Source organism: Tupaia chinensis, unplaced genomic scaffold, assembly GCF_000334495.1.
Source record: "Tupaia chinensis unplaced genomic scaffold, TupChi_1.0 Scaffold000466_1, whole genome shotgun sequence".
NCBI classification, from domain to species: domain Eukaryota; kingdom Metazoa; phylum Chordata; class Mammalia; order Scandentia; family Tupaiidae; genus Tupaia; species Tupaia belangeri.
The window spans coordinates 955,425-977,956 of NW_006159975.1; the positions used below are offsets into that span (position 1 = coordinate 955,425).

The 22,532-nt window shown below is 34.4% G+C and overlaps 1 protein-coding gene across 1 annotated transcript in view; it reads left to right on the top strand.

Annotated features, from left to right (window-relative positions):
• Positions 1–22,532, top strand: part of SEMA3E (semaphorin 3E) — a 302,659-nt gene that overhangs the window by 189,602 nt on the left and 90,525 nt on the right. The window contains exons 3-4 of the mRNA XM_006155761.2: positions 12,888–12,947; positions 15,335–15,454. Of these exons, the coding sequence (XP_006155823.1) occupies positions 12,888–12,947; positions 15,335–15,454 (180 nt within the window). The remainder of the gene's footprint in view (positions 1–12,887; positions 12,948–15,334; positions 15,455–22,532) is intronic.

Consider the following 22,532-nt stretch of genomic DNA (forward strand, 5'->3'; position numbering starts at 1 on the left):
GCAAAAGGAATGATTTAACTGCAAAATATACTGATACTATATTTTGTTAGAGCCAATCCATTATTTACACAAATATTCAGTAATTCAAACAGTCCTTTTTATAAAAGGGCATTATAAAAAAACTTTTCCTGTGACTTTAAAGTATTAACTACTGTATAATTTAATTCTGAAGTAGTAATTGTGATAATAATATTAATCAAAGAGCTAAAGTTAGTATTACTACTAACCAAAAATAAAAGTCTTTGGAATATAATACATATTAAATATTTTTTAAATAGTAACTGAAAACATTGAAAGCATTTTTAAATTAGTTTGCATATTTCACAAGAAAAATGTTTTTTATTCTTTTCTATCACACTTGTTTATATTTACCATAAAGAAGAATTAAGTATAATACGTTTGTTAGTATTCATTGTTCAAAAATTTGTCCTTATTCTTTCTGATAAAAACTTCATTTCTTGAATGAAGTACAGCTGACCAAAAGTTAAATTTTTTTCAAACCTAACAAGAAGAGTCATTATGTTAATTTTATTTTTTATTCTTTTCATATTTTATTTTAAGTAACTCATAAGACCTTTTGAAAAAATAGCATAGTATAATGGCAAAAAAAAAAAAAAAAAACACAGATTCTATATCTAGATTGCCTGAACTCTCATCTCAGTATTCTACTTATTAGATAGTGATCTTGGACAAATTATTCCACATTTCTTTTTCTTTTTTTTCTCATTTTTTTTAATAATTATTTTTTTCTTTTTTTTAACATTAATACGCTATACATCATTACGGTTTACAAAATGAATTTTCCAACTTAATTGTAAGGACAAAGTCTGGAGTTGAGTATTATATCCCAGAGTTCAATCTGGAAGATCGAACCTCAACAGTAACAGAAGAAAGATTAAGTGCATGAGTCTGAACTGATAAAAGAGCACTCTGTGACTTGACTAAGATATTGCTGCTTTTCTTCTAAGCTTTGTTGTCCGGTTTTAAGGATTTTTATCCTGTCTTGAGCTGTCAATAGATTCTTGTACCTACTATTTGAACAAAGTACTAACCTGTTTCTAGGTTTCAAGTTTCAAGGAAATATCCTTACCAGTTCAAGAAACTGCCTTTCTTGAAACCACCAGCTGAACTTGCTATTGAAAGTAGTTAGATTACTTATGATATTGTGTGGTCAACAAAATGTTGGGGGAAAAGGAATTGAAGACAACTGTAAGCAGCAGAGATAGTGTAATAAGAGAGTGGAATATGGTGGAGGGTCAGACATGGGGTAAAAAACATTTCTATTTCTCAGTTTTAGCATCTGTAAAGAGTAAGTAATTGTACTAAGATAGCATCAATTTTAGCGTTTTTGATAGCTTTAAATGAGTTATTGAGTACTTAGAACAATACCTGGAACACAATAAACACTATCTACATATTTGTTATTGCTATTATTATTATTATTATTCTCTAAACTAAGTGACTCTAATCTATTGCCATTTCTATGTGAGGTATATAGTATTACACATTTTTAGGTTAAGTTCTACAAACATACATGAGATAAGAAGCTTGTAGTAATTAATAAAACAGTCCCTACCCTAAAATATTTATAATATAGTAGAGAAGATACATAGAACTCAAAGTGTGCCTCAGAAAGCAAAATTTGAATAGACTAAGTGAAATCCAAATAAAATGCTAAAAAAGAATAGAGGGGTTGGGGGCTGGTTCCTAGAGGAGATATAATTTAAATTGAGTTTTGAATGATAGATTTTTGATTGGCAGAAACTGGCAATAGAAGCAGAGTGGGTAGAGGGAGGAAGGAGGAAATTTTAGAGCAAGTTGAAATAATGACTAATGTCCTTGGCTGAAATAGATAAGTTGGGTGGGAACATGTGGATAGGAACAGGGTACCCAGGGAGAGGTAAGGATAGCAATGTGGTTGAGACAAGCTCATGAAGAATTTTGACTGCAGTGCTGTTGAAATTTAATCTTCTGGGCTATGCAGGGGGCACTGGAGGATTCTGAATGTGGGTGTAACATAATTAGAATTGTAGTTTAGCATAATTATTTTAGCAGCAACATGTTGGATAAATGAAAAGAAGAAGAGAACAGAGCCATGAAGTCAGAGTAGTAGTTGGAGTTTAAAACCAACCATGCCTGTCTTTTAGAAGCCTATGCTCTTCTTTCCACCACATCACTTTATTAAGACAAGTTACTGCTTTGGGTGAACTTCCTGTCTTCCAAATTGATCTCCAGTGTGCCATTAGTTCTGCTAATCATGCCAGCTGTAATGAGGTGTTTCTTTCCCCTTGGTTCTTTTCCCCTTTGCATGACTGCATTTTACTCTAGTAATGGTTAAAAACTAGTGAAATAGTTGCTGGTGACAGTAATGGAGAAAATTGCTGACTGATAGTAGCGGGGACTGTACTTCTTTTGTTTGCTTATGGCAAGGTCTGACAGCCCCAGGAGGCTTAGGTATTCAGCCAGAGGTAACAGACAGCTTGTCTAGGTTGTGTTCATATAGCCCCTTGTGATATGAACACATTTGAGAATGACTAATATTTCCTGAAAAGTCACTTGAAATTATTCTCTGAAAGATACCAGTACTGTGAATTATTTAATTTTATTGTATTTATAATTATTTTTTGATTTGAGAGACAGAGAAGGAGAAAGTGAGTAAGCAAGCTGCCAGGTCCAGGATTCGAACCGTAGTCAGCCATTTGAGAGTCCAGTGCCTTAACCACCACACCACCTTCTGGCACCACAAGTACTATATTAAAGTATACAATTTTCTTTTCTTGGGCCCAGCAGGTGACATGGTGGTTAAGGCACTGGACACTCCCACATGTCCAACCACGGTTTGAGTCCCAGACATAGTGGCTTCCTTTCTCATTTACCCTCTCTTTCTTTATGTCTGTCTTTGATCAAATTAAAATAAATGAATGAATAAATAAAATTAAATAAATAATTCTAATTTGTTTATCTTTTTTCCTTCCACTCTATGAAAGAATTAAAAATGAATATATTTATTTATTTAAATTATTATTTTGTAGCAGCTCATAGCATACTCCATATTTGGTAATAAACTTTCAGTTTAAGAATCCTTGATTTATAGTTTTTCTTTGTTTCAAATTTTGAGTTTGTTTTTCTAAATTATTCTCACCACTATAATTTTAAGCTACAGTTATATAATTAATTTGGATGTATGTAGACAGGATAGCTCTGTTAGACAATTCTGTTTATAAAATAATGTGTATTTTGGGACCAACAGTTGGCATAATGATTACATCACTGGACTCCCACGTAGTTGACCACAGCTCAAGTCCAGGACCTGGTGCCTTATAAATACATTCCAGGCATGTGTTCATGTGTGCCCAAAGTCCCAAGAGGAGATTGGAGGAGAAATGATTGTAGTGTGACCATCCCCTATGGGGGATCATGTCTTGCTTTCTGTCTCTCTGTCTCTTTGGCAAGCACACACAACCTATAGCAAAAATCACTCAAAAAATTATGTTTACTTTGCTCATTTATTCAACTTTATTACATCAAAGTTTAAAAAATTCCTGTGTGTCATAATTTAATTCTTTATTGAATGGGAGAAAAGCATCAAAACAATGTTCATATAAATGTTATATACTATTTCATATAATTTTAATGATAGCAATTGATTAAATTTCATCCATAAGATAGTCCATGCATTGGACCACTAATGTTTGGGTAGTTATAAATTCATCTTCTACTTCAAATACTTTAGAGAATAGTGTTTCAAGTACAGATTTTGTCTATAGTCCAAAAGATAATAATTCTTGCAGATAAACTACTTGAATAATTACAGTCATTATAATAATTAACTATAAAGGCATAAAAGCTAAGAGAGATAATGTGTGTCAGGTTAAAACTACCATTTATAAACCTTTGGGATTCTTTTAATGTGTTATAGTCAAAATACGTTTCCTTGTTGTTAATGATATTTACAGGATATATAATGAAAATGTACATGGAAGGACATTGGCACTATGTATAGCTTTAAAATGTAGAAACAAAAATCAAGATATAAACAAGCATTTTTCATTAGAATAATAGGAGTAGGAAGAGGATATTGCATGAAATTATAATAAGACATAGTCGCTTAAATATAGTCTACGAAGATAGACCTATATATTAACTGGAGAATTCATTTAATTTTTTAAATAAAAGAAAAATAATTTTTCCAGTCAAGCTATCTTTCTTTGTTAATTTGTTTTTTTCTCTGCTAAATCTCTGAGTGTCATAACATTTTGTAACAATAGCTATTAAATCCTTAATCTTGGCATAATTACGAGACTCAACAGGGAGTCCAGAAAATTTCTTTGTAATTTAATTTATATTTATTTTATATTTTTTTCTGAGAAGTGCAAGGATAGTTAATGGCCCGTTAATAGGTAGTAGTACAATTAAATGTTGTAGGAATATTGTCATGAAATGATGTCTATTTAATCTTTTGCTTTTTTGTACCTTTTTTGGTACAGAGACTTTGGAAATCACATCACATCCTGTTGTTTAACAGACTTTAAAAATGTTTTGTGCAGAACAAATAGCTTAATTGTATGGATGTTTGTTGATGCTAAATTCTGGAACAGAACCAAAAGATACCCTGACTGCCAAGACAAATGAAGAAAATCATTTCCCTTACTGGGTTGGCAGAACATTTGTACATGACAGCTCTAAAAATTTATTTTCCATTTCGAATGAGGTCTTCTTTGTCACATTGGCCCTTGAATTAACTTTTCAGTGTAGTCATGAGCCTATTAAACTTTGTTTAAAGAAAATAAGATTAAAAAAAAGGAAAAAAAAATCCCAGAAACCAAAAAAACAAACCAACTCAAAACAAGAACAAAAGTTTAGTAATCCTGTAATTCCATTGTTTCTTTGGAGAGTTTCCATTTGTTGAACTTTACTATGTTGACGTTCATCATTTAATCTTCTGCCTCTCTTCATTCCCTGTCCTGAGTGATGTGTTCAAAAGTCTTTTCTCTATCCTCAGAAATCTTATCAGTCTTTCAAAGCGTAGATAATTGCTAACATTTTACAGTATTTCCTTCATGGTTAAATTGAAAAGTTTTACTTCTCTCATTCATTTGAAACTTGTTAAGGCATTTTTATGCCAATGAGTCTTACTTAGTGAACTGACTTTACAAATATGATAAAGGTATGTTGATTGTAGAAGCCAATCAACAGACATTGAATAGACAGAGATTGTGCCAGGTAAGCATTGGCAGGTATACAGAAATAAGTCACTGCCTTGACTTTCATAATTTATAGTCTAATAAAAGCTAGGATGAAGTAAAAAAATCATTGCAGCCCTAGATAGAGAAAATAAGCACTATGAGGGATCAAGGGAAGGAGAAATACTATCCATTGAAAAAAAATCAGCAAAATTTGTTTAAAACATTTTATAAAATGTGTCTGAAAGAACAGTTTTGAAACTCAGAGCAATTGTCGTTATTAGTCTTGCTGCTTGGAACAATGGATATTCTGAGAATCCTAGAAAAGATACTTATTGTCTTCACCATCACATAATATCTTACCTTGTGTTTGTGAAAAACTGACGGATCTGAGAATTCTATCTTGCTTTCAAGACAAATTAGCCTGCCACAGATTCATAGATGCTGTCCGAAAACATTAGACTCCTAGATCAGAAACAAAGGCTTCTATTACTCATGGCACAGCAGGTTGCAAGAGCTTCATATTTCCATCTGTTTCCTTGCCCCATCAAGTCCCACAGAGGGTGAGTGTAGCAGCCTAGGTAGACATTGCACACACAATTGAGTGTGTGTTCCATCTGGTAAACCTCAAGTTTAGGAAACCCCAATTTTATAAAGGGACTATTAGCAAACATCTCAATCTTTGCTCAGAAGGAGACATTATCTTTCTTATTCTGGTCAAGAAACCAATTTTTTTTCTTGTTTTATTTATATTTTATCAGTGTACATCTTTGCAGCATACAAAAGAAATTTTGCCAGCATGAATACACTGCATATTAATCCAGTCAAAGATACTACCACACACATCATCCTTAACACATAGTTTTACACTTTTGTGTCTGTTAAATGTTTTCCTTTTCTGCCCTCCCATTTTCTTCCTCTTGCCCCTCACTGCCCACTCCTCCTCCCACACTGTATCTAATATCCACAGTTCCTCTCTATGCTTCTAACCTTACAATCTTTCAGTTTCAGTTACAAAGTGCAGACATTCGGTTTATATCAAGTAGGGATATACAATGCTTCTTGTCATAGTCTGCCTTGCTTCATTTAGCATTAAATCTTTCATATTCATTCACTTTCTATCAAATGCCAGGGTCTCATAAGTTTTTAATGGCTAAGTAACATTCCATTGTATATATGTGTCATACTTTTTCAATCTGTTCAGCTGTCTGTGAACATTTGTGTGGGTTCCATGTCTTAGCAATTGTGAATAATGCTTCAGTAAACATGGATGCACAGGTGTTTTTCTCACTGAGTGTATTTCTGTCCTTTGGGTAGATACCCAGGAGAAGAATTGCTGGATCCTATGATAGTTCTACCTGTAGGTTTTAAAGAACCCTCCATATTGTTCTTCACAGCGCCTGCACTAATTTACATTCTGACCAACCAATAGTATAGAAGAGTTCCAATCTTTCATTTACTGTGAGGGAGATTCTATTTCTGTCTTTCTAAGTTATTTGAAAAGATAGCCTAGAGAAAAACTATTCAGAATAAGTATAGAAATTCTATAGAAAATTGCACCCCCAAATAGTCCTAAAAATAATCATTATGAAACAATGATTTAGGAAAATACAGGATAACATGTTGTATACATAGAGTTTAAAGAAGCCATCATTTTCCATACCAAAGGAAAATGAGTAAGAAGGATGCTAATATCCTAAATAGGAGACCCCTGTATCTCATAAATTAATGATGTTAAAAATATAACCCATTGTTCTGAATAATGAATGAGATGTTCTCTCATTTATTTATATTGATAAGAAAATTTGTCACAAAAATCTTTTAAATGATTAATGATCCTAAAATGAATATATATTTTGTTTTATACATACACACATATAACAAGTTTATCAAACATACATATATTCTAACATATCCATTTGAATAATTTATACAGCCACACTAACATCATAACCCTCAAACAAAACTGAATGTCAAGTTAGAATGGGTCTTAGAAATTGGGACTAGCAATGGTGGCATAGTGGTAATGCAGTGTTCTGTGAGACTTTATCCACAGGGGAGTGATCCAGGTTCAAGTCTCAAAGTCTCTTTATACATGCCAGGTGTTATTTGTTTGTGGTTTGGGCTGAATGAGGATATGAGTGGATCATGATGGGAAAATCCTGTAAAAGTGTGCTCTTCTCTGTGTCGGGAAAGAGGTAAAATAAACTAAAAAAAGAAAAGAAAAAAGCATGGGTTTTAGAAGTCATCTGATAAAATCTGTTCCTTGGTGTAAGAATTTTTTTTTCCAAAATAGTAGATCAGGTAAAGTTTATAAACTCTGCTTCAAGTCTAGGATCCTATTGTACAACTCTAACCTGACACGGATACATTTATTTCATGACTTTCCTGAATCATCCATGAGGCACTAGTGTATGGATTCACTGCAGAAATATACATCTCTTCTAGGATTTTATGTGTTTGCTTTTGGCTTTTCAGTTGGTTTTCTTCGATCTTTTACAATTTAAAGTTTTATATGCTGCACTTTTAAAGTTACAGAACACCTGAGGCTTCATGTTGTAAAATACTCTTTGGAACGTATCATATTAACAAGAATATCGAAGTAATATTTTATACCTATATTTCACATGATATAACACAGACTATTATGATAAATTAATCATATAACAATCACAATAAAATATAATGGTCATGACTTTCATCAATTTACCAATATTATTCTTGTATCAGAGACTGTACTTGGTTATACACTCTATGAGTTAAATGATGAACTCTTTCCATTTCAGGAATACTAGTGCTTTATCTGTAATTTTATGGGACACAGCATAAAATTCATTTTTGAAATCTTAAACATATTTAGGATTTAAACACAAACATCAGATCTCAAGAACTACAAGAGCCTATAGGAACCAGTCAGGTAAAAGAAAATCTGAAGTGAATCTGAGTGTACCTGTCAATATGAATTCAGGACAACTTCAAACTTTTGACATCAGAAGAATGTTGCTACTCAGGAATATATGCCCAATGTTGCTGTGTTACGATTTTTCTAGAGAAATCTGGAATTTTTATGAAAAGATTTTCATTTTTGTTTGTTGGGCACTAATGAAAAAGAGTTTTTTCATTAAATAAAAAATACTCCAGTCAACAGTATCTGATACTTAGTTTGATAGCCAAAATGCCTTTTCAGGCTAACGGAACAAGAAATGAGATGATGTTGAGTAGAGGGAGGGGAGACATAAGAGAACACTCAAGGGAACAAATGGCCACAGACAGGAAAAGAGCATGACTAACACAGGCTTAGCTAAAGAACCTAACAACGGGAAACATGGACACTGGGCAGTCAGAAGCTGTACCTGAATCCTTCCCAGTCAAGGCCCCGGAGGACTCCTAAGCACCCTGATAAGGAAGAGGCTATTTGTAAAAATATTAATAATATCTTGAAAAGCCCATACTACTTGTTTGGGGAATTTCTACTCCTTCACCCAAGCATTCACTTTTTCTTTTTTTTTTTTGAGAGGTTTTTGCTATAGGGCGCGTGTGCTCACCAGACAGACAGACAGAGACAGCGATAGAAAGGGAGAAATCACCTCCCAGGGGGTATGGCCACGCTGCAAATCCCTTCTCCTCCATTCTCCTCTAGGGATCTTGGGCACGCACGCACATGCGCCCGGCGTGAGTTTAAGCCACCAGGTCCAGGACGTGAACCATGGTCGACCACGTGGGAGTCCAACGACAGAGCCATTACGTTAACTGCTGGTCCCCCAAGCATTAACTTGACAACAATGATTAACTATGAAAAAGAAAGGAGCCAAAGAAATGCATAGCTAGTCAGGCTTCTTTGGAGACAGGGTTTTGGTGAGAATCAATATCCCTCAAAGGTAGAATCCACTGTCATTTGACCAGAAGAGTCATGAAGACTTTAGAATAATACGGAATTCCAAGGGAGTTAGGAAGGTGGCTGACTGAGCTTTCTTAGTTTAATGGGGAAGAATGAGTGATCCAGCAGATGTAGGGATAAACTATGAAGGAGGCTTAAGTTTTTGAGGCTAGCAAACACTTAAGAACTTAGCAGTTGCTGCAGTTACTCAAATGGATCATATTTCTTTGTTTTTGCCTACTGTATTATAATGGGTTTGGGTTTATTTTGGGTTTGTCCCCCAAAAAGTACACAACTTTTTAAAGGAAGTTTCTTAGATAATACCACTTCTTTGATAATTTCATGATAAGGATTAAATTAGATATTGTATTTAAAGTACTCAGCACAAAAATTAGGAAGTTAATAACACCAAATGAGGACATGAAGCTATAGGGTTACGTAATATGGATGTGCTGCCATTCTGGAGAGCAATCTGGTTTGGTGTTCACAGATTCAATATATGCTTATCCAGACATTCAGAATTCTGTTCCTGGTTGTATATACGAATGATAGTCTTACACAGATCCCACAAGGCACGTACAAAGATATAACAGTGTTTGATGTGGCAGAAATCAGGAGATAAACTGCCCATTGATTGCTGGGAGAGTAGATAAGAAAATGTAGAAAGTCCATACCCTGAACATTAAAAGCAAATAGAAACCACAGATTACTGTATGTGTATGTGTAGGACTATGAAGGTATCTTAAAGTTCCAGGTCTTAGCAAAAAGGATAAGAAATAGATAAGATATATAATTCACTAGCATTTACGTTAATTAGAAATACGGACACAAGAAGCAATAGTATATACTTTGTACGAATATGCACAAAGAAATCAAAAATTAACAATAACGGAGTATAACTATTGTTCTGTGGGGGACTGTAAGCAGGATAAAAGAGAAGAAAATAAATAATCAAAATGAGAGAGGAGATTGATGATCACAAGTCATAAATTGAGTAGTATTACAGACTCAAACCTCTGCACATGACTCACAGAACAACAGAAGGAAAACAGTAACATTTTCAGCCTAATACCTGTTATTTAGTATAATCAGTTCCATAATTAAAACAAAAAGAACAAAAGGGAGTCTGAATAAAGAGATGGAAATGATAAAACAATTACATTTACAAATAAACTTCACAATCAGAAATTTGTGAAACCAGCTAGCAAGTACTTACTGATTTTTTCATGTGATCACAGCACAGTCCAAAGTGGTACTGGAAATGAAACAGAAGCACTGATATACTTTGTTTTTCCCATTTATTTATTTAATTTTACATTTTTCCACAAACATTTACTTTACATATCAAAAAATTTTTGCTCATACTCCATAGTTCTTGACAATTAATAAACAACTTTCAAAATTTCAAAATACTGAATTACAAAGATAATGTTCAAAATATTTCTTATAATTTTGTTTGTGAGTCTATAACAACAGAAACAGTATGGTTTTAAATATTTTTGAGAGAATATTTACATGTTGAATTGTTGAAAAGCAAATGTTGAAAAGCAAATGCCCAGCATACTAGTCACACATAAACCTCAATTTAGCCCTGCATACCAAGTATTCTGTAATATACCGTCTGCTAGCAAAGATCAGTCTCTTTCTTCCTTCAAAGTCTTTCTCAAGATAATCCTCTGGTGTGATTACTCTTTTGCAATCTCAACTGATTACAATGCTGAGCTGGAAAAGTCCAGGTTATTTTATGTTATAAATTCTTTCATATATCTTATCTAATCCTCTCTGCCAGGCAGAACTATTTATGATGCCAGGCCATCTTTCTAAGAGCTTCTGTTGGTTTACTTGAGATCCACCTTAGTTCCATAGTTTTCTGATTGATCTTCAGATATGACATTCCTGTCAAAGCCCTGTCCTATAATGAGTATTTCCAATTTCTGATTCAATGTAACCAGCATTATTGAACTTATGCTAATAACCCTTCTGCCACAAAATAAGGATACTCCCAAATATTTTCAATTCAAGAGGGGTCAGGAAGGAAGAAAAGTTTATATTTCCATTTAAAGAAACAAACAAAAAAATTTTAACAAATTGCTGAAACTATCAACAACTCAAAAGAAAGTAAAATGTTTAAATTGGGAAAACAAAGCATAGTTTAAAAAAATCAGTAATGTTTTACTCAAAGTCATAAGATTCTATTTTGCCAGTTCAGTCTTATGTTCAAACTCTCTTCTATTGCATATGCAGTGTTGCTGTGGTCCAATCTTTCCATTTAAATACTGGAAGTTAACGTTCAATGGTGTTATTGATATTTCTTGTCCCTAGCATTAAATTGGTTGTTTTCTTGGTTGCCTTTGTTCTCTTATTTCTGTATGTGTCTTTAGTTTTCCTGGTTCAGCACTCCTTTCAGAACTTCTTGGAGAGTGGGTCTGCTACTGGCAAATTCTTTCAGGTCTTGTTTATCTGAGAAGTGCTGATACATTTTTATCTCTTTAAGGAAGAAACTAACAAACTTGAAATACAATAAAATTAATAATTCCTGAAATACAATTGGAAATTGAGTTAAAGCTTTGAAAAATTATCAAGGATTTTATAGCCTACTGAATAAGAAAGTCAGATCTCATATGGCCAATAGTGGATTAAATCCTGCCCGCATGACTTGAATAACACACTGCACCCATGTGCACACATGCCCAAAATCCTGACATGGTAGAGAAACGAAGGAAAAAGGGATTGTAGTGTGAGCGCTGATCATTGGGAGGTGTTTTGTCCCTCTGTCTCTGTCTGACTGACTCTGGCTGAGCACAGGTGCCCTCTGCCATTTGAAGAAAGAGAGAATAGAAAAGTAATCAAAGATGTAATGTGTATTACTGGGTGATACACTGTGAATCAGCACACACTCAAAAACAGAGACAGAGAGAGAGGACTTACAAAAGGGTCTAGATGTTGCTATCCACTCCCAGCTTCAGCCAGCCCAGGAGCACAGGCACACGCATGTCTAATGTACTCAGTGGGCTCTCTGGACTTGAACCTAAATTTTTCCTTGTGGGATTGCCTTACAGAATGTCATATTTTACCACAGTACCACTGAATCAGCATGTAAATGCTTTATCCTCCCTTTAACCCTTTCAGGCAGGAAATATTAGTGAAAGTCCCCCCATGCACTAGGCTCTGCTAAGTGGTGAAAAATGCAAAAACACAAGGAGGTGCCTTAATTGGCGACACAGATAATATGGTTCAGGAGAAAGACAGGAAGGTAGAGGTTATTGAAGGTTAAATACAGGGAAGAGCTGTATAAAGTGTTAACTGGCCTTAGAAAGATTCAGTCTTGAAACCAGCAGATGGCATAATGGTTACATTACTGGACTCTATAGTGGACTGTGGTTCGAGTTCCAGACCCAGTAGCTTAAAACTCACACCAGGTGTGTGTACATGCGTGCCCAAAATCCCGAAAGAAGAACAGAGGAGAAGCGATTGCAACATGGTCGTCTCCCCCTCAAGGAGCAATTTCTCTTTCTGTCTTTCTGTCTCTTTCTGTCTCTCCAGTGAGCTCACACACAAAAATCTCTCCCTTAAAAAAAAATAAAAGAACTCAGACTTACCGTATGTCTTAAAAAGACTTAAAAGAAGGGTTTAACATAAACTAAAACCTCAAAGATAAGTTTCTTAATTACACAAGTAATTATGTGGAGAAGTTAGTCTTATTTTATCTCCTCAGAAAATAGAACAAAATGGAAATGTATTCAACTGTGCAAAAAAATGAAATGGTTTTTCAGTGTGATATATTTTTATATTCAGTTGCCATAATAGTACATTGTCTTTTATTTTAGATACACTGGCCTAGCACAGCACTAAAAACAGAAGAATGTATAATGAAAGGAAAAGATGCAGTAAGTATTCATTGCAATAAATTAAACTAATCATTAATAATATTTCTGATCAACTACAAAGGACTGTGTCTCTAAACATTTATTCATGCTTAAAAAGCATATATATGATTTTATTCATGAAGAAAAAATATATATCCCTATAGCATATGTATAGTTACATAAAAGTTCATTTTAGTGCAGAGTTTACGGGAGCCAAAGGGACCACCTGAATCTTCATTTTTATTTGGTTTTATTTCATTTTAATCCACTTGGATCTATAAATATCTTGTGCTAATGTTTATTTCTTTTCTTATGTATTTAGGAGAAAAAAATATTGCAGGTAATTTTTTTTAATTCCAGCAAAAAATAATCACATTCTTCGTGAGATTCCACTTTTCTTTGATTAATAAATTGGAAGCAGATGAAACAAAGGAGTGAGAACAAAAAGTTAAAGAGGGCAAAGACAATAAACATGCATTACATATTCTGAAATGTCGTTCGGTTTTGTCCTTCTTAAAGAAACACTAGTCCATTTCTCCATAGCTTCGCCGCACTGTGTAGGTGGGAAAACGCCTTGGTGCGCTGAACCATGAGTGACAGAACTTTCACTGGTTAGGAGTAGCTGGCTGATCTGATGACACAATACACATCTTAGAGGAAGGCCTACATGCCTCCCTTTGAACGTTAATTTATCCTTTTCAGTAAGAAAAAAATAATAAAAGACTAACACACATTATACCCCCTCCTGATTCTCTGTAGCAACTGGGTCACAGCCAAGGAATGAGTCAACACATTCTTGCTGCCTTAGTCCACAGCATGATGCTGACTAATTAAACATACTCTTAGGTCATGTCAATCTAAGCACAACTGAACCAAAATGCACTCAATTGGCTCACCCCTATTTGATAGTGTGTCAGGAGAGGAAAAGCAGGTGCTTACAGCAATATGAGAATGGAATATTTTACCATGCTTGAATTATCAGATTCTACCAACTCTATGGGTCGCCTACAGAATGAAATGTTACATGAATTAGAAATGAAAGAAATATGTATACCTATTTGCTCTAGATAATCAGTTCAGTAATGCATTCCTTATTCTTGTTAAGGGCATTCTATCATCTCAATCACCTATGGCCAAGTGTTTCCTCTGTCCTTTTCATCCTAATACTGTTACATGAGAGACTTGAAAGTGTTGAAATCACAACCTGTCCTCATGAAACATGGTATTTAGTGATGATTGCATAAACTGATTTCAAAGTAATAATCTGACATTAAAAGAATTTAGTATTTACTTCAGAATTTATTTTTAATGGGCTAGCAATACCTAATCTTCCAAAGAAGATATTTATTATAATTAATTTAGCCAATTTAGTTTTTTAAAAAATTTAAACTTCAATTTTTTTTCATTTAACATACTTATGATAAAACTCAGTTAGTGAATGATGTTGTAAAGTTGTGTTGATTGTGTAGTATGTATCAGATACTATGTTTGACGAACTGAGAAATGCAAAGATATGTAAAATAAAGCTATCTGTAAGAAGCTTATAGTTGAATACCAATGTTGACAAACTAGAACTTCTGGGCCAAATGTGGCCTGTAGTGAATTTTTGTAAATAAAGTTTTATTGGAGCACAGCCACACACATCCATCTTTGTATTTCCTATGGCTCCTTTCATACTATATCTACAGAGCTGAGTAGTTGGCCCACCAAATTTAGGCTTATAATCTGATCCTTTACGAAAGATGTTTACTAATCTTTGGACTGTAATTTTAGAATAATAGTTACCTTACAGTAATCACACAATACAATGTAAATTTTTATGGGTTAGAGCATCTGCTTACGTGAAAAATACTTTTTAAAGTAATTTTTGTGAATTTGTACTCTGCAGATATAAGACTTCTTTTCCAAAACATCCAAATTCTATAATGCCCCGAAGTCTACATATGCATGCAGACAAATATAAATTGTTTCTTTACGAATATGGAAACTTTCTAATTATTGCTTTTCTGATTTTATGCTGAGTCATTGTTTATATTGTACTTTAAAACATAACGACATTGGAAATAACTTAATTACTTGGTGGAACATATTGCCATGCAAATCTTTATGCTTAAACACATTTCTGAACAGTGCTGTTTTTATTTCTCAAGCATGAACTAGAGTACATGAAAAATGATACACTCCTATCATAAAATGGAATTCCCACCTCTCTGGTAACTAAAATGTGTGGCTGTCATTCTAGTTTCTCCTTCCTTAGGTCCTTCTCTTCACCTGCTCCACATGCCCCTCACTCTGAAGGGAAACTTATGATAAACATGCAATTTCTATAGTTAGGAAAAACAAAGGTGAAAAGGGGGCTAACCGTTTGTATTATACTGACCAATTTCTTCTCTTTTTCCCTGTGTTAGAGTGAGTGTGCAAATTATGTTCGGGTTTTGCATCACTATAACAGGACACACCTTTTGGCCTGTGGTACTGGGGCTTTCGACCCACTATGTACCTTTATCAGAGTTGGGTACCATTTCGAGGTAAGACCATTTCACTTGCTGCTCTCAATAAATGTAATGCTTCTGAACAACTTGATTTTAAAAGAAAGATAGTGACATTTCTTCCTGAGAAAGACAAAAGCATGTGCAATGTGCTGATTGAGACAGAGACATGATCTCTCTGGTCTCCCAAATTCTTATCAGCTATAAAATCTCTGAACCAAGGCAACCAGTGCATAGTGGCTGAATCTCACATGGCTGACTGCATGGTTGAAGTCCTGGACTCAGCAACTTGAAAAACATTCAGGTTTATTGCATGTGTGCTCAAAATCCTGAATGGAGGGAGAAATAGAGGATAAGGGACTGCTGGCTGACCAGGTCCCATGGGAAGTACTTTCTCATTTTCTTTCTCTGTCTTTCTCATGAGTGCATCTTCCCGCTGGTAAAATTAAAATAAATTAATTAATAAAAAATAAAATCTATGAGCCAATTTATTCTCTATGAATTCATTCATTGAACAATTCTATTTAATTTTCTATTTAATTAAAAAACATATTTGATACATGGGACCAGCAGTTAGCATAATGGCTATGTCACTGGACTCTCACGTAGTCGACCATGGTTCACGTCCTGGACCCGGTGGCTTAAAACTCACGCAGGGTGTGTGTGCGTGCATGCCCAAGATCTCGAGAGGAGAATGGAGGAGAAGGTATTATGGCGTGGCCATCCCCCCTGGGGGGTGATTTCTTGCTTTCTGTCTATCTTTCTCTCTCTGTCTGTCTGGCAAGCGCACGTGCCCTATAGCAAAAATCTCTCCCCCACCAAAAAAAATTTGATATCAAACTATTGTCTATGTGCATATATATACATATATATATATATAATACACACACACACACATATATATTAATTTGGCCATCCAACTGTAATGTATATTTATATAATGTGTATTGATATGTATTTGTGTACATGTAATATGTAAATAATATATCACATATGGAATTTTATAAAAGTCATACAAAAACTTTTTGATTGTAATGACTTTTTCTCAGCCAGGTGAAGTGGGAGGGTAGGAGAGGGAAGGATTTCAGATTGACATAAGGTAAGTACTAGGTTGGAACTATGTAATTCTTCCCCTAAGACTCTGCCACTAGGTGATTATGGTGTAATGAAGGCAAATCCCAATTGAATTCTGTAGCACAGGCTCAGAAATAAGTCATATAGCCTGTTCCTCCAAGTTGGTTGAACTTCCTACTCTCCTTGATGTTACATGCATCTTGAAGCTCTTTACATCACAATTTCACCCTGAAATATATTAAACAATATTCTGATGTTAGGATCTGATATTTTTACTTTTATCTAAGATAGAAGTCAGAATTCTATATTAAGTTAGGATACAGATAAAATGAAGGTCTAAATATTCTGTAAAATCTTAATCAATAAACTTGGTTTTTATTCCCCATTTATGAAAGAGCAGCAGTGACTATAAAATATTTATTTTACTGCTAAAATTATTTTTGATATTTCTTATACTAGTTAGTACTCAGGTGCAAATATAATTAGCAATATTTGAAGTACTTAATAGCTGTCTCTAGAGAGTACCCTTGATTGGGGTACTTCAGCTGTCAACTATCTTTACAGGGAGGACTTCCGAGTACCATATTTTAAATTTTAAATATTAGCTAACCACTGCTAGTTTAGGTTAAAAGTGAGTAGAATACACAGAATATTTACTGGGTCATTTTGAAGAGATAATGTAGATAATATAATAGGAGAACTTAAAACAGAAGTGAAGAAGCAAATCAGGCAAAGTCAGAATATGTGCATGTATACAACCACACACAATGTACATCTGTGACACGTGATACTTCAGTGTCAGAATATATCCTGGAATGCAGCCCTGCCAGCAACTCTCTCAGTTCTCATTTGCCTGAAAATGTCTTTATTTCACTTTAAAAAATTATTATTTTTTTTATAAGAGGGAGCAGGAAGAGGAGGGAGAAAGAGAGATAGGCATTATTTTACTGGGTCTCACCATTGTGGTCATTTGCCTCAGCCTCCTAGCTAAGACCATACTGCACCCAGCCAATTTAGGTTGGTCTGGATCTGAGCACTGGCCGTCCACGTGTCCCCATTCGTGTGCTGCAGTATCTCACCACTTACACAGCACTGTAATTTTTTGTTCGTTTTTTAAAGGATTATTTTATTTAACTTTATTTATTTATTTATTTATTTATTTATTTATTTATTTTTGACCAGAGAAGGACAGAATGAGAGAGAGAGAGAGAGAGAGGGAGAGAGAGAGAGAAAGACTCCAGGTCTGGGACTCGAACTGCAGTCGGTCATGCGAGAGTCCAGCACCCTTAACCACCATGCCACCTGAAGGCCCTTGTTTTTTTTTAATTTTTTAAAATTCTGTTTTAATTACTTATACAAAATGAAACTAGAGTAATACACACTGGGAATTTTAATATTAGTGTCTGACATACAACTTAATGTGTACAATAATTGTCCCAATAGAATCATAGTTTTATCACATAAAAAACTATATAATCAAGTTTACTCCTTTAAAACAATGAACTAAAATAATTTATATAAAGTAGCTTGATTTACAGTTATATTGGAATCATAGTAACCACGTATTTTAGAACTGGAAGAAACTTTAGAAGAAAATGCATTGCATTATCTCTGGGTCATGTGTCTCACCTTTAATTTTAAAGAATATTTTCACTAGATATGAAAGAGTTTTATATGGTTTTATATGAGTTAATAGTTTTATTTTTCTCTCACTCTGCTTTTCAAAATGGTTTACTGTGTTCTAACCTCTTTCTAATGTAAACTAATGTTTCATTCATACTGATTTTACCCTTTACACAATTGTTTTATTTTTCAATATTTTATCTTTATCTTGCTTCTCAGTAGTTGTATACGCCCGTGTATATAAAGGTGAGATTACTATATATACTTCTTAGAACATCAAGATTATTGGATACATATATTTATGTTTTGTATGTAATGTGGTCAAGTAGGTGGGCATTTTAAAAATTTTTAATTAATTATTACTATTCTTTAGACAGAATCTCATCAAGTCATGATTCCCCCGCATCAGCCTCTTGCGTCGTTAGGTTTACAGGTGCATACCACTGCACCTAGCCTTTTTGTTAAACCCAGAATCAAACCTGGCCCTCCCATGTCATTCTTGCCTGTGGGTCACGAGTGTCTTAGCAGGACATATGAAAGCATGTCATTATCATTTTTAAAAAATATATATCTGATGGCGACGAGCAGATGGCATAATGATTGCATTGCTGGACTCCTATGTAGTTGACCACGGTTCAAGTCCCAGACCCAGCAGCTTAAAACTCAAGCCAGGTGCATGTGCATGTGTGCCCAAAATCCTGAGAGGAGAATGGAGAAGGGATTGTGGTATGGCCATCTTCCCAAGGAGGTGATTTCATGCTTTCTGTTTCTCTGTCTCTCTGATGAGTGCATGCACCCTATAGCAAAATCTCTTTTAAAAAATAATAAATAAAATGAAATATATATCTGGTTCATTCATTCATTCTTTTCCTTTAGGAATTCCAGTATGTGTATTTACTAGATCACTAGGCATTATCCCACACATCACCAGGATTCAGTTCATTTTTATTCACTATTTTCTTCTATGCTTTTCAGATTGAATAAATTCTATTGATTTTCAAATTCACCAACCATTTCTTCTCACATCTCCAGGATGTTCTTAAGCTTACCCCCTCAGTGTTCCATACAGAAATTGTATCATTCAGTTCTAGAATTTTCTTTTATAATTGTTTTTCATTTTTATCCCATTTTCTCCATACTTTCATTTGTTCTAACTGAATTTTCCTTAAGTCCTTGAACATATTTTTTACAGCTGTTTTTATGTGCTAATTCTAACATCTGAGTTATCTTAAAGTGAGTTTACCCTGACTGCTTTTTCTCTTGACTATGGATTATACACACACACACACACACACGTGTGTGTGTGTGTGTGTGTATAGGCATGTCTAATTATTTTTATTGTACTGGTCATGTCTAGTTGTTTTTATTTTTATTGTGTACCTGTCATTATATTCGTTTTCAGGAAAGTCATGATGTATTTTTCTGTTTCTATGCAAAAATGCATCATGACTTTCCCAAAATGCAATAGATTAGTTGAGAGTGGGTCAGTCTTTTGAAGATTTTTAATTTTTTGTTCTCGAAAGTAGTTAACTTGGCTGAGCTCAAACTTAAAACTTGCCACAATTGGTTAAAGCCAAGCTTTCCAGTCACTGCTTTTCACGATTAGCTTGCACATTTAGTTTAGGTGTCAGCCAAGAATTTGGGAGATAATTTATATGCAAATTTCAGGGTGCCTATGTTAGTTTCTAAAAGTTTTAAAAGTTTTTTTTTAAGTTTTTTTTTAATTTTTTTATAAGTTTTAAGTTTTCACTTTAATTTTTAAAAAGTTTTAAAAGATTTTTAAAAATTTTTTTAACCACCCATTTCCTCCATGAGAGAGAGAGATAGATACCCCAAACAGGGTCCTCAGACCACGATCCACCCCCAGTTTCAGCTGGCCTGATTTATGAGCATGTGCATATGTGCTGCCCAGGGAGGTCCCAGGATATAAACCCATGACCTTTTCCAGGTGGGTCTAGTTGTGTGCTCAGCATAGGCAGGGAGATCTCTGGACAAAAACCTAGAACCTTCTCATGTGGGTCAGCCTCACACATTGTATTTTACCTTTGTGCCACCATCCAGCCCCTGATCTGATTTTTTTTAAATCTCAGCTCTGTAACTTCCCAAACTAATAAGTCACTAGATTTCTGAGTTTTAACCATTTCTCTCCATGTGAATAAGGGTTTTCCTCAAGTGAAAACATCTGCAGTCTTTATCTATTCTTTTTCTTTGAAAAAAAAAAAAAAAGAGAGAGATAGGAATTATTTATTTAATTTTATTTATTCATTCACTTACTTTGACCAGAGAAAGATACACAGAGAGAAGGAAAGTGAGAAAGCAAGTCATCAGGTCCAAGACTTGAACCATGGTTGACCGTGTGGGAGTATCCAGGGCCTTAACCACCACACCACCTGTTGGCCTCTCTCTATTCTTAACTAATTAATCTCCAGTGCTTTTTTAAATAGTAGTTTCTAATTGCTCTTTACTTAGTTTATCATGATTGTCCTAGGGAAGAGTAGTCTAATACAAACTGCGTGATCGATAACAAAACTAAAATTTTATTTAATTCTGCTTTATACATATGGCACTGACTATTTTTGTCTCACAAAATTATCTAAGTAGTAAATACAATTATGATGCTTGAGTCGCATTAGAATATTTAAATATGACTGCATATTATTTTGATAGTCTATCTCACATAATTATCTAATATTGTGAAGAAAACCCTGTGTATGTCATAAGAGAAACTTGTGGCCGTTTGAGTATAAAAGCAATAGGAAATACATTCTCAAAACTCCTTTTAGAGGCTTGATGCAATTTCACATGATGGAATGAAAGTTACAAATCATTATAAGTAAGGAAAATATTTTGATTAAGCAGGTCCGAGGCAGACATGTATAGCATACTTTTATACACGTTTTCTAGTTGGTTAGAGAACAGCATGAAATAAATCTAGGGCAAATTGGAGGTTTTAATAGTAGACAGTGGCATTCGGTAGTTATTTCTTAAAGACAGCATGGAGACGTGAAGGAATTTTGAGCAGAGAATTTGACATGACATCAGTAATATTCAGGATTGATTCAAGCAGGGAGAGATGAAAGGCAGAAGAGAAATGAAAAGAGGCTACTGTATGAGTTTTCATGAGAAATCACAAGGGTATTTAATAACGTTGCAATAGCAGAGGAAAGGAAGTGTGGAATTGAAGTGAGAAGTTTCTCAGTGGGAGAGTTTGTATAACAGCATTTCATTCTATGTTGTGGATGAAAGGGAATTTAAAAACAATTCCATTTTATTTCTTGCTGATCAAGAAGAAATGCAGTCTTTTAACAATAAGAGAGAACTATGTAAAGAGAGTAGATTTTTGTGAGAACATAAATGCTCCATAGTTCTCAGTTTTAGTCTTTACATTTCCATTTACAGTTCTTTGAAAGACTGAATCCGGATCTAGGAGAGGGTGTTACCGTAGTAGCTTGGATTGTTGAACTTGAGACTGGGGTGATGACCTCCTTTAAAGAAGTCTTCATCTTTTTCTCTGTCTCTCTCCATTTCTTCCCTCACTTTCCTTCTTCTCATTCTATCAGAATACCTTGTAAAATGCCATTATTTAGGTGTCAGGGAGCATCAATCTAAACAGAAAGAGCAGAGGCATTTAGTATAAGGCAAATCAGGTTAGTACAAATTCAGAACCAAACCTGTAAAAGGAAAACAGAAAGTTTTACAATGTTAGGCAATATCCGCAATGCTGTGCAGAGGGCAATTTTCGTAAGGAGATGAGTCATTAGATAGAAAATGAAGAAGTAACCAAATGGTGACAAAATAAAAGCAGTAATATTTGACCAGCTCATATGGGGTGGTTAAGGCAGCTGGATCCCACATGACCGACTGTGTGGCTCGAGTGACTCAGCAGCTTCAGAAACACATGGAGCGCCAGTGTGTACATGCCCCACATCCTACGGGGAGACAGCAACAGGAGAAGGGATCATGGCTGAGCTATTCTCTATGAGGGGGAGGTGCTTTCTCACTTCCCTCACGTGCTCTCTTCCTGTCTCTCTCTGGTGAGTGCACATTCCCTATAGAAAAACTTTTAAAAAGGAAACAGCAATATCATCTATTAAACAAGAATAAAATAATTAAGGCAAAGAAATATGAAGGATATATAAAATGTCCTTTGTATATATAAAATATAAAACATCTGTGAGTATTGAAAAAAATTGTCTTAGGATGGCAGATAGGGAAAATTTTAATTATTTATCAAATAAGAGGATAAAATTGTCTACCTTCTTGGAGATAAAGAAGGCTGAGGGGGAAGCAAATTTGCCAGGGTGGTATTCCAGGTGATATTCAATGGAGGTGTCCCCTTACAAGTTGGATAGAAGTAACTATTTTTCAAGAGAAAAACTTGGGCTAGAAATATAGATTTGACTATATATATATATATATA